Source organism: Clinocottus analis, unplaced genomic scaffold, assembly GCF_023055335.1.
Source record: "Clinocottus analis isolate CAN_PGR_092001 unplaced genomic scaffold, fCliAna1.0.p SCAF_2, whole genome shotgun sequence".
In the NCBI taxonomy this organism is placed as follows: domain Eukaryota; kingdom Metazoa; phylum Chordata; class Actinopteri; order Perciformes; family Cottidae; genus Clinocottus; species Clinocottus analis.
Genome location: NW_027175931.1, coordinates 20933552 through 20950585, shown reverse-complemented (window position 1 = coordinate 20950585; position 17034 = coordinate 20933552). Strand labels below are relative to the sequence as shown.

The window sequence follows — 17034 nt, the reverse complement described above, 5'->3', positions numbered from 1 at the left end:
GGTCATTTTGGAGTTTCATGAATTACAAACTACTTCTTACTATTTAGAAACTTAACTATTGTAAAGATGAGGAATTACATGTTTCCGAAGTAGCAAAAAACAACCACAAAACATGTTCAGCAGACTTTACATTCTTTTATTCGTACAGTGTTTTAAAAGTTGTAGTGTGCTTGGCATCATACAGTCTTATGTTCCTGCAGTAAATCCCCATCATGCAATCCCTGAGTATCGATCATAGCCAGTTCCTCGTCATTCACCCATTCATCCTCCACTGGGGAATTGACAGGTTTGCGAGCTGGAGTCTGTGCGGTGTTTAAAGTGCTTGGTGTCCAAGACCTCCGAGGGGGGTTGAATGTCTTATTTACACATGGGGAAGCCTCTGAGCCCAGATGGAGCAGGGGTGGTGGAGACGGGATACGAGACAGATAGTCCACAGCTTTTCTCCTCTTCGTGCTGATAGGGTCTTTCTCTGTCGAACAGTTTGCTCCAGGAGGTTTCCTGCTGACGGGTGTGAAAGATCCAAGGCTTCGGACCAGCTGCTGAGGAGTCCCCTTTATAAAAAGACACATTTTTATTTTTTAAGTGGTCATGAGCGCAAATGGATCAAAGAGCAAGTACATGAACTCACTGTGGTTTTTGTGTCTTGTCTTCTGACCGTTTTACACGCTGTGGTTTGTGTTTGCAGAGCTGGAGAGGAGATGGACCTCAGGCTATCAGATCTGACTAAATGTGACAACTTCTCCTCAGCAATTAGAAAGAAGTTTTCTTGACTCTGAAAACATAAAACATAAGTTATGTCCTTTCCATATTTGACAAAATTTTATTGTCTCCAAACGAAGGCTGGGAGAAAAATAAGACAAGAAAGCATGAGCCCTTATAAGCATTCTTCGTCAGTTCCTTAGTCAATATCAGATTTCAGCACTTGCACTGTACTATTATACTGTAATAGTCATGTGTCTGTAAGCAGAGTTTTGTATCTGTGCTTTATAGAATGCTGATTAAAGTTAGTTTATCTCTTTCCAATTGTGAAATAAAGGTATGTAATACATGTTAAAGGTCATAATGAAAGGCACAGACTAAAACTTTTTAAATACAGCTTATTTTCAACAAATGCATTTCCAATGCGGTTCAGCACAACTTGTTTTGTGCAAGCCGCCAAGTTAGTAAGATTCAAGATTTTACTACTGTACCTGGACCATGTTTTTGTTTCGGCTGAGTGATTCTTGGAGATGACCTTCCTTGGGGTTTGTTGAGAAGATGGTCAGATCTCCAGCGTACACAACAGGAGTGGGTGATATGGACTGACCCCTCAGCTGCAGGTTGCTCAGAGCCAACTGGACACGTAATTTTACCAAATCCTCCAAGCCAGATTGAGCAAAGCTGCTGAAACAGCGCACTTTAACAAAGTTGAGTCTCCCATCAGCCATATACAATGCAGGAGAGAAACCTGTGTTCAAAAGCACAAACAATCATTTAGTAAACAATATACTGTAGTTGTGGCAGAAACTGGAAGAAGGAAAAACAAAAACCGACCCTGTCCGTCTATGATACTGATGACATATCCTGTGAGATCAACTTCTGCACACAGCGACTGGAATTCTGGGTTTTGAAGATCCACAAAACGGGCAGAGACCCTCGGTTGAAAACGTGTTGATAACCATTCCTGAGGAGCCTGTATGTCATACAAGTATTACTTAGTTGAAATTATTTCCATTATCTGTCTGACTTTATAAATACTCTAAATATCTACAATTCAACATGGTCACTGAGTCAATAGAGTTTGTTTCCACAGTACCTGTAGGTGCTGAAATTGTGTTTTCTTTGACCCAGTCAGCTGAACAGCTGTGCTCCCTCCATGTTTCTTTCCATCCGAAGTAGTGAGATTATAGACCTTGTATCGACAGCCTTCCTTCAGTAAGGACTGAAGATCCGAGGTGGGTCGCCAAAGGTTCAACTGGTAAACTAAAAAAAGAAAAACACATCATCTTAAACCAGTATTTTTTTTAAAAACACAATAGTATTTACAACCCTAGTACAACTAAAATAAATAAAAAATAACACACCGCTGCCGTGTTGGTCCATGGAGTCAGCCACACAGAGTCTCCACACAGGTGTAACGTCTCGCTTGGGACAGCTACCTTCACTGTCTTCTGCGCTTTCTAAAGCTCGTCGGTAGCGATCCTGCAGTTCAGCCTGCCTCTTCTCCATCAGAGAACACCTGTAGGTGCTGAGAGTCTCCATCTGCTGTTCACTCAGATGAGCCTTGGACATGCAAGTAAAATAGACATGCAATCATAGCTCTGTTAATAAGAGATATTATGGGAACAATCTGTAAGGTAAATTTCTTCTCACCTCAAGGTAGGCTGGGTCTTCCCCCACTGCTTCATAGAGCTCCTCTCCAGTTTGAAGACTTTCGATACCCTGACGACTGATCGTCCGTCTTCTACTTTGAGGTTTGTCATTACCTGAAGATGATCATTCTGTTCAAACAAATCCCATTTCAATCTGTACCCAAGCCGATGGAATCACAATATCTACCTTTGTCCTCCTTTTCAAATCCGTCTTGAATCTTGGCGAATAGGATCTCCATAGCTTTTTGTTTGTGGCCGTTGTGTCGTCTGGCCTCCTTCTCTTCGGCGCGAACAGATCGGAAGACAATCCCTCCATCTGGTTTCCTCTCCATCCACTGGACAATATGACACACAGAAAGTCAAAGGGGCCATGATGAAGTTACAGGTGTAGCAGTAACAATATCAATGCAAGACTAAACCAACCTGTATGGGGTAGCTTCTCAGTATGATAATGTCCACGCATCCTACTGGACCTCCACTCCTGTACAAACAGGACAGAGGAAGGAGGAATGGCCGTGGATCCTTGTGAAATCCCAGTTTTGTGTCCCATCGTGTGGGTCTGGTGCTATTAGCGCAAATCTGAACAAAAGAATCAGAATCAGCGTTAATACCATAAATAAGCCAATTTCTATGATTGCCTCGCAGAGAAATAGAATAACTTGTGCTCAACTCCCTTTTAAAGTACCTTTAACATGAGAGAGTTAGGTGCCTCCAGAGGGGGGCAAGCTTCTTGCGCTCCCACCAGCTGAGCCCCGTGGATGATCAATTTGCCACCGACAGCCACTCGACCGCTGTGAAGCATGGCGGTCAAAGGTTCATCCAGCTGGGCTTTAATGGCATACCATCCGTCTGTCAGCCACACGACCGCAGATGGATTTTCTACCTTGGCATCGGCACCTTGTGGAGTCTTGGTGTCATTGAAGCTCCGTCTGCTCGGGGAGTGACCCCTGGAGACGACCCCGCAGACACAGAGGACGAGGGTTTTGGCTGCCGAGTCGTCCTTTTCCGTGATCTTTCTCAGAGCCGGCCTGCGGCTGTTGTCCACCTCAACATCATATCTGACATAAGAGGCATTTAATCAAAATGACATTTTAAAGGTAAACATTTAATACATAAAACACATTGGATTACCTTGATTGCATGAATACAAAATAATGTAATAATAATTTGTAGGTTTTTTTTTAAATTAAATGCTTATAAAATGTAAAATGCAATTTGCACATAATGTGCAACAACATCTGTCTTGTTAAACATGAGCACATTTACTTCAACAACAGGAACACATTAAACTAAAATATGCTATAATCCCACCCACCTGTACTTCAGCTGCAGGAGAACCTGCTCTGGGGTGAGACAGAGGCCGCCCATTGTTTCTGGAAATGATCTTTCCATGCATGCCTGCTTCCATACAACCCATCGGTAGTGATTGTCCACCCAACCCTCACTGATCAGTTTAGGATCCACACCTGGGGTGTCACATAATGCTCTGTGGACAGTCAGAAAAATATAATATTCAGTACAATCAGCCTGCATTTGAAAAAAAAACACTAAAACCCACCTCGTTTCACAAAAATTAGGCTCAATATTACAAAGCCGGATTTATACTCAACTAAAAAGCAATAATACCTATAAAACTCCTCTTTCCCCGCAGTCCCATCCTTGGAAGGGATCAGCCATCCTCCATCAGCAAGCTGAACACCACCTCCGCCTGGAAAAGCTTCCCGTTTGATGAACTGCTTCAAATGGAAGCGAAACGATTCTGCAGTCTCACCGGAGATCTCACAAACGTGCTGATGAACTCCGTGCCCGTACAGCTGAAGAACAAGAACATGCCAAAAAGCTTCATATGTGACGGTGATTTCTTTTAGACCCAAATACAACAGAATCTACAGACAACACAGTTCTGGCCTTGCCTGTTTTGGAGAGTATTTTGCAGGAGGCATTCCATTTACTGCAGCCTTTAATGATATTCTTGTCACTCCTGAGGTTTTGGTGAGAAACAAACTTCCCGGCAACGGTCGAATGGTCTGGCGCTTCTTTTTCCTGATCCTCATGTCTTGCATATCTCGTGCCAGCTCTACATTCTGAAGATTCTGAAATACGTCTGTGGACCATAAACACATCATCAGTTTACCTATGGTATGCAGGGTTAATTACAGTGCTTTGTCCAAAAAGCTTTCTGCACCTTGGCATCTGGACAATCTATCCTCCACATGTGATGTATCTGCAGCAGAGTCCTCTGATCCACAGCCAACCGGGAGGTTTTCATTATGTATTAGATTATCATTTATATTGTGAGCCAAGGCCACTGTCTCAATGTCTTTGCTTTTATCAGCAGTTATTTCTGAAGCACTTTGTTTTTTGTGTGTGGGGGGTACATAAGTGTTTCTGTTGAAGGGTGTGACAAAGAGATTGTGATGTTTATCCTCCTTTCCCTCCACCTCTGGTTTAGCAAAGCTCTCCTGGACAAAAGGTTTTTTGAAAGGAGGAACAAAAGCAGAAGGTGTTCTTATGTTGTCCTTGAGCATTGTATTCCTACGACTCTCCGTCTTTGTGTTCGTGAGGAAAGGAGGAACAAACGCTGGCTTCCCCGAGTGTGCTGATCTGCTTTCTTCTGGGGTTGAGTGTCGTGTTGGTGTTGTATTTTGTAATCGGGTTTCCACATAGCCGTTTCCATTGCTGCAACAAAAACAATTCGTCACAAGAAGCTGAAACCAGTGTCAGCTGCTTGAAAACATGGTCAAGGAATCACACGCCACTTACGTGTGTGGCCTCGTGATGTTTGGATGGAGAGAGACGCTGTACTTGAAAATCCTTCTGTCTTTCATTACACCTTCATTAAGAAACAAATACCATTCAATTGACTCGTAAGCCAAAATAAGTATTCTTGACCTGACAGTTACAGTGCTAGTGATTTACCATTTGGAGAACTTTTTTCCGGATGGAGTGTTGAACTTCTTGGACCATCAACAGTTCTGTCGAATTCTTCCAGTAATCGTCTTTTCAGCGGAGGCTGACCTACAATATTTCATGACAGAAATGAAACCCTTAGTGATTAACAGTCCTGCTTGTAACAGAGCATCACATCTTACGGCTAGTAATATAGAAGCCTTATCGTTCATTTCAAAATTATGGTTTATTTGAAAAGGAGAACAATATACGTAAATGTGATTATCCAGTGAAACAACTTTGTGAGCAAATAATTCAGATTCAATAAGATTTTGAGACAATCTGTGCAGCGATAACAAAATCTTACCAATAATATCCGGATCCTCTCTGGATCTTTTCCCTGTCCCATGTGGCTCCACTACAGATCCGTGGGTGGCATTTTCTAAAGTCATTGAGAGACTTTGGCTCGCGAGACCTTCGTCCTCTAACAAAGCCTTGGTGCAGTCCAGAGCTTCCTGGGCGAACAACTTCTGCTGGGTTTCAGTGCAGCCGCTTAGGTTAAGTGACTGGAAGTTCAGAGCTGAAGACACCTGTGGCCTTTTGACCTTGGATCCCTGTCTGCTGCTTGTCTGCTGTATTTTATAATCCAACACTGCTGGGGTAATTTGGCCTTCATTTACCCTAAATGCTTCTGCGTGGGCCTGGTCTTTGATAAAAATGCAACCGGATACGCTTGCACGTTGAGGAGATTCATTTTCAGCGTCATAATCTTGCAAAGAGGATAATGATTTAACTACTTGAGGGGCACTAAACATGTCCATGTCACCGACTGTGGAGGGATTACAAGATATTTTCACACTTTTCACTTTTGATAGATCTGATTTACGGATGCCACGTGGGCTTGTTGAGTTTGAATCATGACATTCAACATCGGCAAATTCTGTCAAAAGGTTTTTTGCTTCCAATAGATTTCGCTTTGACACGTGGACTTTTGCGCCGCCTGCAGTTGAGAACCCACAATGTATTTTCTCTGCAACTTCAGCATTGTCTTGTGTCTTGTCGTTGTTCCTTGTGTCTGGAACAGCTGGGGTCTCTGCATTGAAACTGATGTCACTAAAGAGAGCTTTTGCTTTCTGCAGGGCCTCAGAGGAAAATGCAACTTGCTTCCCACTGGCTGCAAGAAATCCACTATTCCTGAGTGTTGGACCAGGGACTAGCATTTTAGAAGGGCTTGGTTGTACAAAGATTTTATCCTCAACGTCATCAATTTCACAGAACAGAGTTTTTGCTTTCTTTAGGGCTGCAGATGAAAAAGAAACTCCTTTGCCACTGGCGGTTTGAAACCCACCGTTCTGTGGTGGAAAAGTGTTTTCTTTTTGTTTCAGTGTTTTGTTTGGGTCCTTAAATGAAGCACTTTCATTCAACAGAGACTTTGCTTTTGCCATTGCGCCATCAGACACAGATACTTTTTTCCCGCTGCCTGTACAGAATCCACCACCTTTGCTCAATTCATTCATGGCAGAGGAACTAATGTTCTTTGATGTTGTGCACAACGGGGGAGGAAGGGTCTTTGTCATCGAAGATGGGTTTCCATGTAAAGCAACCGCGTTGGAAACATCCGATGTCTTCTTAAAAGCACCTTTGTGAATCTTTAAATCATCAGGATGCAGCATTTTTTCATGGTTTCCAACTAATTCAGCGTGTCCCCTTCCAAGCTCTTCAGATACGTTTATTTTCAACCTCTGATCTTCTTCACATCTTGAAAGCTTTTTCTTCTCGCTGCCACTTCCGCAGGCAGGTGCTACACTTTTTTTCTGTTCGACTGACATGTCGTCGTAACCATCCATAATGTCACAGTTCTTGAAGAAAGCATCCGCTTCTTGCATTGCTTCTGCTGAGATGCAACCATCATCGAATTCTGTCAAAAGGTTTTTTGCTTCCTGCAGATTTGTCTTTGACACGTGGACTTTTGCGCCCCCTGCAGTTGAGAACCCACAATGTATTTTCTCTGCAACTTCAGCATTGTCTTGTGTCTTGTTGTTGTTGTTCCTTGTGTCTGGAACAGCTGGGGTCTCTGCATTGAAACTGATGTCCCTGAAGAGAGCTTTTGCCTTCTGGAGGGCCTCAGCTGAAATTGCAACTCGCTTCCCACTGGCTGCAAGAAATCCACTATTCCTGGGTGTTGGACCAGGAACTGGCATGTTAGAATGGGTTGGTTTTACAAAGACTTTATCCTCAACTTCATCACATTCACTCAACAACTTTCCTTTCTTGAGAGCTGCAGATGAATTGGCCACTCCTTTGCTACTGGCGGTCTGAAATCCACCACTTTTAAGTGGTACATCTTGAATTGGATTGCAGAGATGGCCGGTTCTTAAAGCATCCCCTTTTCTTTTAAGTTGCTTGTCCTCGTCCTCAAGTGTAGGAATGTCATTCAAGAGACGCTCTGCTTTGTTCAGTGCATCAGCTGACATGGACACTTTGTTCCCACTGGCTGTACAAAATCCACCACCATTACTCAATGCATGGTTGGTAGAAGAGCCAATATTCTTTGATGTTGTACATGAGAGAGATGAAAGTGCCTTTGCAGTCCAATACGGCTTTTCATGGGAAGAGGGGGCATTTGTTAAAGCCAGCGTTTTTGTCTCCTCTTTATGCTGTACCACCTCTGTTTGGCGCACAGCTGGTCCTGCATTCACATCTTCAAACTCACTGACTGATTCTTTGGACCAGTTTGCTTTCATGCCTTGAATTTCACATTTTGGAAGGGTTTCCTCATGACCGACACTTCCAGGCAAGGCGTCTACGCTCTTTTTGTCAGCGTTACAGTCAATTGCATCACAGTCCCTAAAGAGAGCCTCTGCCTCTTGCATAGCTTTTGCTGAAACCGAAATCCCTTTTCCACTGGCCATCTGGAACCCACTTTGACACGCGGTTGTGTCCCTTTTGCTGTGTATTAAACTTTTTGCAGCCTTTCCATCTTGAATGCCTGTGACCCGTCTGTTTGTGTTGGAAAAACGGCCTTGAACCCCCCCCTCAGTATCGCCATCACAACCTGTGATTGTAGAATCATCCTCTTTATGATGCTGAAAGTTATAAGTGGGATTATCAACACTGCACCTAAACTGCCTTCTAGCATTGGTTTCGCTGCTTTGCTTGTCCGGTGGCGCTCGACTCGTCACAAGATTCTCCTCCAAATCTGCAAACAAAGCTTTGGCTTTGCTCAGACACTTTTTAGAGACTCTCAAAACATTTCCTCCTGCGGTCTTAAATCCCGCCCCAAGCATTAAAGGAGTTTTGTTCTTCAGCTCGTGCCCAGCTCCGTCAAGACTTTTGGGTTCAGCTGACATAACACTTTCACTGCCTTCGGAGATGGGCTTTGAAGCGGAAGACGCCTCTTTAGGAGTGGCATTTTCTTTTTGGACTGCGCTTGTGGAATTAGATGTTTCACAGTTTGTTTTACCATCGGAGGTGGTCATTTTGTCCGGCATCACAGTTATTAACAGGTGCTTTTCAGCTTCTGAACTAAAACTGTCATCAAAATCAATACCCGAAAGAAAATCTGGGTCAAGTTCTTTGTCAACTTTTGGGGGAGAGGCGGCATTATCCTGACAGTTTTGATTCGGCTTTTCCGTTTTAAACTGTGTGAATTCAAACTGGCTATCTGCTTCTTCCAAGAGAGTGCACAGCTCAGTTACATCAGCTCTTTGTGAAGCTGTTAACTGGCAACGGATATTCTCATTTGTTTCACGTGAAGAAAATGGCTGGTTTGCGTTAGTGGTTGGATAATTCACTGATCCGTGACTCACGCTCCTCTCATCTTTGTTGGGCTGGTCACTTGAAGTTCTTTCCCCTTCAGTCTCAGCAAAGAGATGCTTGGCTCTTTGCAGGTTGGCTGAAGAAATGTGTACACCCTTATTTGAAGCGGTTGTGAATCCTGATGGATGGACGGAAGGATGTGAAACTCTTTTCCCTGGCAGATTGCCACGAGCTTGACCATTAAGTGAAATGCAATTAATGCTATCGACAGCTTCTTTCTCACAACTGGGCCGTCGGGCTGATGCGCTCTCTATGTGCAGCTCACTCTCGCTGCCAGGGCCGAGTGTCTGGCTTTCCCTGATTGCGCTGGACCGCTTGGCATCTGTTTCGGCTGCTTGTAAAATATCATCCAATCGGGCTTTTTCGTTGCCATTATTTGCAGATGTGACAGGAGCGGGCCTTTGTTTATCGGTCCACTGTAGACCTTTGATCTCTGAGCTGGGAAGAACAAACGATGGTGCAGTCCCATGTGCGCTATCTGCAATAGCAGACTGGAATCCACTGTCACTTATTGTTGTCTCATGGATTAGGTTACTTTGATGAGCGGTAGAAATCTGTCTTCTGTCATCGCCGCCATCACAGTCATGGTAAAGGTTTGCTTGCATTGCTTTCTGCTTAGCTCGTTTCATGGCTGACAGACAAGTCGATGGAGAAAAGCCGTTTCCAGGAGTATCCTCTGCTACTTTACTCAGTTTACAGGGTTCGGACATTTGACTGAAATCTTGTGCAAAATCTTTGCAAAGCTGCGACATGTCAAGATCCTGGACTTTTGGTTGTAAAGAAGGACGTAGATTTACGTCAGCGAGATTTCCCTGTTTTTGCATCTCATTTATCCCGACACTGCAACAGTCTGCTTCATCTGGGGCTTTCAACAGCTTCACATTAACCTCTTGTCCTGAAAAAGCATCATGAAGAGAAAAAAAAGATACATTCAGTTATAGTAGAGTTATTGTTAAGTTAATACATAATCTATCACATTATTACACCTAATATTACCAGAATCTGGAACTGATCGTGATGAATCTATCCTCCGACCCTGCGTTTCTTCTCCTTGAACTTGCAGTTTTGGAGTCTCAACACTGTAAACAAATTTTCTCTTTTTCTTGACAAATCCAAAGTCTGTGTGTTTCACTAGTGGCCTCGATAAAAGCTGCCCAGAGTCAGAGCCATGGTGCAGTTGTTCTGTTGAAATCTTGATTTCCACAGCAGGACTATTATTATGGCAAGTAGTAGTCACAGTACAAGGTGGGAGTTCAGATAAATTTAACGGAGACCACTGGGTGATTCCACTATCTACAGTTTTCACCGGTGGGGGTGAGGGAAGCCTGCCAGGTTCCTGATCAACTGCTCTCTGGTCTCTGGATGCAGCATTGTTTGTTGATGAGACATCCGTAGAGCTGCAGCCATGTTCTTTTGTTGAAATGATGGGCTTTCTTTTGATTTTGTCAGTTTTCACTTTCCTCAGTGCTGAGTTACTGTTGGTGAAAAACATCGAAAGAACATTTTCAGCTCCATCAACAACACCTGCTACTGTTCTGCGAATTTCTCCATCCTCAATAGCATCTGGTAGTGTCTGTTTCCAAACTAGGTCACTCTGATTCAGTGAACTCTGGGGGGAGTCGTGGGACTCTGGATGATGAACCGCCTCAGGGGAATTAACGCCTGTTGATTACAGACAAGCTATCAGTATAATGTTGCATCTAAAAGTCTGTGCAACGGGAAATGTTTTGTAATTCATATTCAGAGCTACAGGCCCATCTTAGATACAAGCATACTGTAATGAAAAAACACCGTACCTGGGAGGACGGTAGATACGTCTTTGTTTTTGGGTGACAGCACTCCAACTCTGGATGCATTTGACAGAGAGGGGAAAAGCTTCCGTACAAACTGAGAGAGACAGAAACAGAAGCAATGTAATTGTCACACCAGCTTATTCCTCATATTTACTGTACACTAGAAACAAGATCCGCACCCTCCAATTTAGAGTCAGAATCCTAGAATAAGTACATGGCTCCTCTACCTGTAGTTTCCCTATGTGTGCTATGATGACGGTTTTCTGTGCGTGTTTAGATGTTTTTGTTTACAACTTGGAAAATTCAGTTGCGTTATGGAAATATAAAATAGATCAATTAACATTTCCTGCCTTTTTTCTTCATCTTGATCCTTTATTTATTGACATTTCATATGATATGAAGTGAATAATTTGTAGTGTCAATATAGTCTATCTTTTCCAAATCATGAAATATAGAATAAGCAGAATTCTAAATCTATTATTTCTCCATTCTAGAAATTGTAGAGATATATATCTCTTGCATGTTTGGGTTTGGACAGAGTACTCACCACAACATTTGTGTCGGCAGAAAAACTCACTGGACAGGGACTGTCATCACTTTTAGCTATAACATTGAGAAGACACAATTATTTAACAATTCCCAATTTAGAAGCAAATTAACAACAGTTGTGTCATTTGCTTACACAAAATGAGGGTGGATGGTATGGCTGGTGGGGTATTCAGAGAACTGGTCCATGAGATATCAGGATGAAGCTGTGCTCCCAGACTTTCAGATATTTGCTTGTCATAGCTGACCTATATCATTCAAAAAACAAAACAAAGAGCGGAAACCTTAATGTTATCTGTTTCTCCACATTTACATGCTGACATTTCCTAAAAAAAAAAGAAGCTAGTACCACTGTTCGTTTAATTACACTTACTGGGGATTTGAGTGGGGTCTGAAGCAGATCTGTGCATGTGACAAAAGCAAAGAAATTAACCAGAGATAATTACATATTTCTTTTCCAGATGTAATTCAAACTGATGAAATACACATAAATTTACAGCTCACCAAAACGATCATGACGGAAACCTCTATTATTTGCATCTGGGATCCTATGAAGAACACAATAGACATCACAACAACAGCCAACAACAGTAACAATTCACATACTTTCCAAATTATCTTCATAAATACGGAATGAACAATGTAGAGGAATATATTTCATATTTTAGTGAGTATTTTCTCAAAAAACAATTATTTTCCATATATATATATATATATATATATATATATATATATATATATATATATATATATATATATATATATTGCACTCACCTCTCTTTTGACATCTGGAACAAATATGGACTTTGGGTTGTCGTCCATGGCAATGTTTCTTTTTCTAAGTGGTACCACAGAGAAACATTATTTTTAGATGCAACGTCAAGAAAGACTCTCAATGCAGACAATTTACAACAATTTATAATGTCCCAGGCAGACATCCATATTCTTTTTGTGCTTAGCATGAGGGCATGTATTAAACAGAACATAACTTAAATACATGCAGCACAGTCACACTTTAATCAAACATAAAGTTGTTCACCAGTGAACGACTGCTCCTCTTCAGTTTCGGGTGACACAACTCGATTGTGCCTGAAGACTTTGGGGGTTGAGAACAGCTGACTGTCTACTGCAGTTTTGTCGAAGGGAGCTTTAAAGTTTGCCTCTTGGTTCCCACACAGATCCTCTTGATCGGAGACATTTCCCTCTGACAACATTTGAGATGTCAGTGCCTCAAACCAGTCGGGATCCAAGGGTCCCAGCGCTATATCAGAAAATGAATAATGTCATGAAGAAGAATAATGAGAACACAACCTCTGACATTCAGAACATTATGTTGTGTCTTTTGTGATTGCACAAAGAGCACCATTATCTGATTAGGCTGCTGGATATAAGGATTAGACACACTATTAGGAACATCTGTACAATGTAATGCATTACTACAGTCCTGCAACATGGACACTCCTTAAGTAGCTTATAATGTTTGTTTTATTATGACGAGAACAGAGATGTCTTACCTTTCCAGATGTCATCTTTATACGTCTCGTACATGTTTATAGAGGTTAAATCCATTCCTGGTGATTGAAGTAACCCCTCCAGTTTGCGATGTGGCACATCTGAGTAGACGGACTAAACATGTGAAACGTATCTTAGTCCACGTTACTTAGTTGTCAGCTGAATGAAGCGATACATTCCTCGGGGTAGCTAGCTAATTAGCTGCTATCGTTAATCAACTTCATCAGCTTACGTGAACGTCAGGAAACACTGTACGTAATGTTAAACATAGAATAACGTGTGCTCACGTTAGATTCATAGCCATAACACAAGTTTTAGCTGGTTGCCAACGCATAGAAAACACATGGTTAGCCTAACCTAAGTCCACTGCATCATTGACTGCTAAAGTCACACGTTCACAAAGAAAAACCAGACAGCAAACATAAATGTAACTTCTTTTAAAGCAAACATTAATAAAAATTTACCATGACGGGGTAGTGTTGACTTTTATGTCTCAATGTCATGAACTCTTGACATAATGTTGACGACAATCCACAAAACCACAATCTAAAAGGATAAAGAAGTTTTCATAACAGTCAACCAGCTAGCTGGTTTGCTATGCTTGGAAAACAAACCTCGCGCGTCGCACACCGGAACTCAAGTCTAACTTCAAAATAAGAGTCCTGTTAAAATTAAACTGGAGACTAAAGACAGATTTTACATGTTTTTAAAACAATTGGTCTAGTATTACATGGATGTCAGGTTGTTTTGTGATAGTGGTTGGCGATTATATTCGAATTAGTCACAGTATTTTAATAACACTTTGGTCACTTTAACCCCCTCAACTGTGTAATATGCATACATTTTATCTGTCTGTATATATATATTGTTATTGTGTATTCTTTACTGTTTTACAGGTTATTTATATTACTTTTTTTTTATTTTAATAGTAATCCTGCAAATGTCCTAATAAATTAATATCTAATCTAATAGAACAATATATATCAAACTTCATATTCCATTATTTGGATGTGCTCTTTACACATCTTTGCCTCCTGTCCTGCGTATGAATGCTGCTGCCATAGGTGTTTTAAATCTTACACCTAACAGGCAGTGATTTCTGAATAACAGTAACATCCAGATTATATCAAATCCCAATTTATGAAAAGAAAAAACTAATTTAACAACAACATGATACAAATCCCAAAATGAATCAATAGTTAACAAATGTAGGTTTTATTTTTTACTGTTACATAAGTGTACAGGACACCAAAGTACAGTACATTGCAAAGGCAGTAGTATTTACAAGGCGAGAAGCTACACAAACAGTTCTTGTGGGATCTTTATAAATACCTATCTCTTTCCCTCAACATGCAGCTCAAATTGTAAGTTCATAAAAATACAATCTTCTGAGTCTGAGCAAAGCCCCCATTGCACTATGTACAATCATTCAGTTAAAATAGTTTTTGTATTTGTTCATAAACATTACTATTACACTTTATTGTACATTACATTTGCAAGCTTGGCAGGTTTAAAGATAAAACAAAATGTTTGGTTTCTATAAATCTAGTTTGATAAATGCATGTTTTTTCTACTGCAAATAATATTAGATAATTTACCTAATCGCTAAAAGCTGCACAGTTAAAAGGTACAGTAAGATGTTTCATGTAACAAATAGCCAACACAGCAGCATGTAGTGTAGGTTTGGGAGACGTTACAGTAGTTTTGCAGCATATTGAAGTAGTTAAATGCAAACAATTTCTGTAAATCAGTATCCATAATTCCATCTGTGATGGTCTTAAGGTTTATGTCACACACTCAAGCACCCACACACACCACACAAACACACACACACACACATGCACACATAAGACCCACTCACTACTTTAACCAAGTAATGAAGCCTCCCTTTTTCTGTACTGACAATGTTTATGTTTTCCAATGCTATGATATTCAAATACATTCTTTCAGGATACAGTAAAATTCTTCCACTTTTGTGTCGGATTGCACATTTTCCCATGACAATTAAAACAACGCAACTGAAAGAAAATCACTTAGCTTTGGTATGTCATTTGTTAACGTGAAAGTTGTTGACCTCAGTAGCAAATGGTCGCTTTGTGAAAATTTCAATTATTAGTGCAATAAAAGCCTATGTTTCTCTGCAACAGCAAAGTTTCTCATCTTTCTAAAAACAAACAACAGTATTGCTGCACATCTGATGACCTGACTTCATGACATTCTGATGCGCTCCGAGCAGGAAGAGGAACATGGGTTTGGTTATTCCCGGGTGAGAGCCGAGTGCTTGTTAATCACTGAGACGATAGCAGCAGCCCCGAATAGGACCAGCGGCTAGACATGGGACAGGTTGCTGTGCAGGAACGGGTGTCAGGCCGTCATCAAAGAGTCGAGCCTGAAACTCTGGAGTCTGGAAGGAACGCCGTGATGGCTCGGTAGCCTTGGGCACGCCGGATCATGTCCCGGATCTCCCCGTTAAGTTCCATCAGCTTGACAGATATTTCTGTCAGGTCCTGTTTTGAGCCAACCAGAGCAAATGTTCCCGTCTGGCCCAAGGTTTGATGTCTGAAGTAGATGTTGAGTAAAGTCTGGACCTCATCCTCACAGTGGCTGCCAAAGATGTCTTTCGGCCACATTGTTCTGCAATAAAAAATGAAATGTTATCCGTTTCACTGGGGACATATTTTGCTGGCACACATTCCTCAAGTACAAAAAAAACCAACAAGCCTTTTCTCACCTGCACTCGCGAATGTAGCGGATGGCCGTCGGAAACTCGTTGTTCTTCAGACATTCGAGGATGGCCTGCACGGCAGCCTCGGATGACCTGAAGGTGGGCTCAGAGCGGGAGCTCTCAGGCGCAGAAATCTCATCATTCGTGACGGAGGCTGCTGCGGTTTTCAGGTTGCTCTTCAACTCGTTTAGCTCTCGGGACATATTTGTCAGCTAAAAGTTAAGAGGGATTTACATCGATATTGCATCAGAAGGTAAGTGTCGTGGTTCCAAAAAGAGAGGACAAGCAGATGCACTGTGTACCTACCTCGGGAATGGAGCTTATTGCATGGACCTGTTCGATCAGCTTACAGTAGGACTGAAAAAGCAGCAACAGCTGGAAGTGGAGTTTGTAGAGTCTTTGACAGAGCTCCAGTTGCTGAAAGTAAGAGAAAAGGGGTTTGTTGGCAAAGGGCCACTGAGGTAGGTTTCTATTTCTTATGTTTTTTAATCAATACTTTATTGGGTATGGTTCTGCATTTGGTGGATAATACACTCCCCTAAAGCTACCGGTGAACTATTTGTAAATTGAAGTCAGACCTGCTGCAGTTATATAGAGTACTTTTGCAGTGCTGAAAATAGGTTTAAAGTGAGCTGAAAACCGAAAAGATCATTTGAAAAAACAAAGAGGAACAAGTCATTCCAACTTACAGCCAGAGATTCCATTTGCTACAAAGCAAGCATGATACAGGACAGAAAAGAGGTAGGGAAAACAGAGAATCAAAACAAGGGCATGCAACTCTGCACTTTTTCAAAGTGGAAGTGGGTGAAACGTATTAGCACAGGTTTTATTAGCATGCAAAGAGGGAGAAAAGTGAGGGTCAGTGTATCTGTAAAATTCAACAGAAAGGAAGGGCTTGCAGTCACCATGAATTAAAGGATCCCTGTGGAGTTTTTGACCTCGAGAAGCGCTAGCAAAGTGCTTTTTTGGGTGGGTCCCTGTTTCGTTTATCTTGTCCACACCCATAAGGACTCTTTCCTTCTGATGGGGTTACAATATCTGCAGGTATTTTACCAGAAATGCAAATGTTTAATGAGGAAGGAGATGTACACACTTTGTTTTTACTGAACATAATCATAACTTTTGTTTACAAGAAAACTCCAAAGGGCACCTTTAATTAAAAAAAGCCAAGAAAAACCGGCAAGCAAAGTAACAATTTGGCCAGTTAATTAGTACAATCGCACTCACTTTGGTGGGAATCTCTTAGCAATTAACTACAAAGTTTAGGAGCAAAACTTCCCATTTAGCTGTTTCCCTCCCTCAGTTTCGAAGTGAGCGTAATTGTTTACTGCTATATCAAATGCAACTGAAGAGGCCTCGGCCACATGCTCAGCAGAGCTGAAAATGATCACAATGCACA

General features: G+C 41.6%; 2 protein-coding genes across 11 annotated transcripts in view; both read right to left on the bottom strand.

Moving 5' to 3' along the window:
• Positions 1-151: 151 nt before the first annotated feature.
• Positions 152-13502, bottom strand: brca2 (BRCA2 DNA repair associated). Of its 2 annotated transcripts, XM_068584533.1 has the most exons (27): positions 13375-13502; positions 12913-13024; positions 12438-12659; positions 12173-12236; positions 11903-11946; positions 11772-11800; positions 11535-11646; positions 11400-11455; positions 10856-10946; positions 10056-10721; positions 5608-9954; positions 5271-5369; positions 5115-5184; positions 4537-5030; positions 4265-4455; positions 3978-4165; positions 3667-3837; positions 3037-3409; positions 2775-2930; positions 2539-2686; positions 2353-2465; positions 2064-2262; positions 1796-1962; positions 1534-1672; positions 1191-1447; positions 629-772; positions 152-551 (listed from the first exon to the last, which is right to left on the bottom strand). In XM_068584533.1, exons 1-27 carry the CDS (start codon positions 13411-13413, stop codon positions 177-179), a joined length of 9066 nt encoding a protein of 3021 aa, XP_068440634.1. In that variant the 5' UTR covers positions 13414-13502; the 3' UTR covers positions 152-176. The 2 variants fall into 2 exon arrangements, with proteins under 2 accessions (XP_068440634.1, XP_068440635.1); XM_068584534.1 differs by lacking the exons at positions 152-551; positions 629-772; positions 1191-1447; ... (3 more) ...; positions 2353-2465; positions 2539-2686 and having other exon boundaries at positions 2795-2930; positions 3037-3142; positions 3235-3409.
• Positions 13503-15278: 1776 nt separating this feature from the next.
• Positions 15279-17034, bottom strand: part of frya (furry homolog a (Drosophila)) — a 47638-nt gene continuing 45882 nt past the window's right edge. For 7 of the 9 annotated variants that reach the window (XM_068584203.1, XM_068584204.1, XM_068584198.1 and 4 more), the window contains 4 exons: positions 16325-16342; positions 15942-16052; positions 15642-15847; positions 15279-15544 (listed from right to left, as the gene is read on the bottom strand). In XM_068584203.1, the coding sequence (XP_068440304.1) occupies positions 15286-15544; positions 15642-15847; positions 15942-16052; positions 16325-16342 (594 nt within the window). In that variant the 3' untranslated portion in view covers positions 15279-15285. The remainder of the gene's footprint in view (positions 15545-15641; positions 15848-15941; positions 16053-16324; positions 16343-17034) is intronic. The other 2 variants (XM_068584205.1, XM_068584206.1) reach the window with 1 other exon arrangement.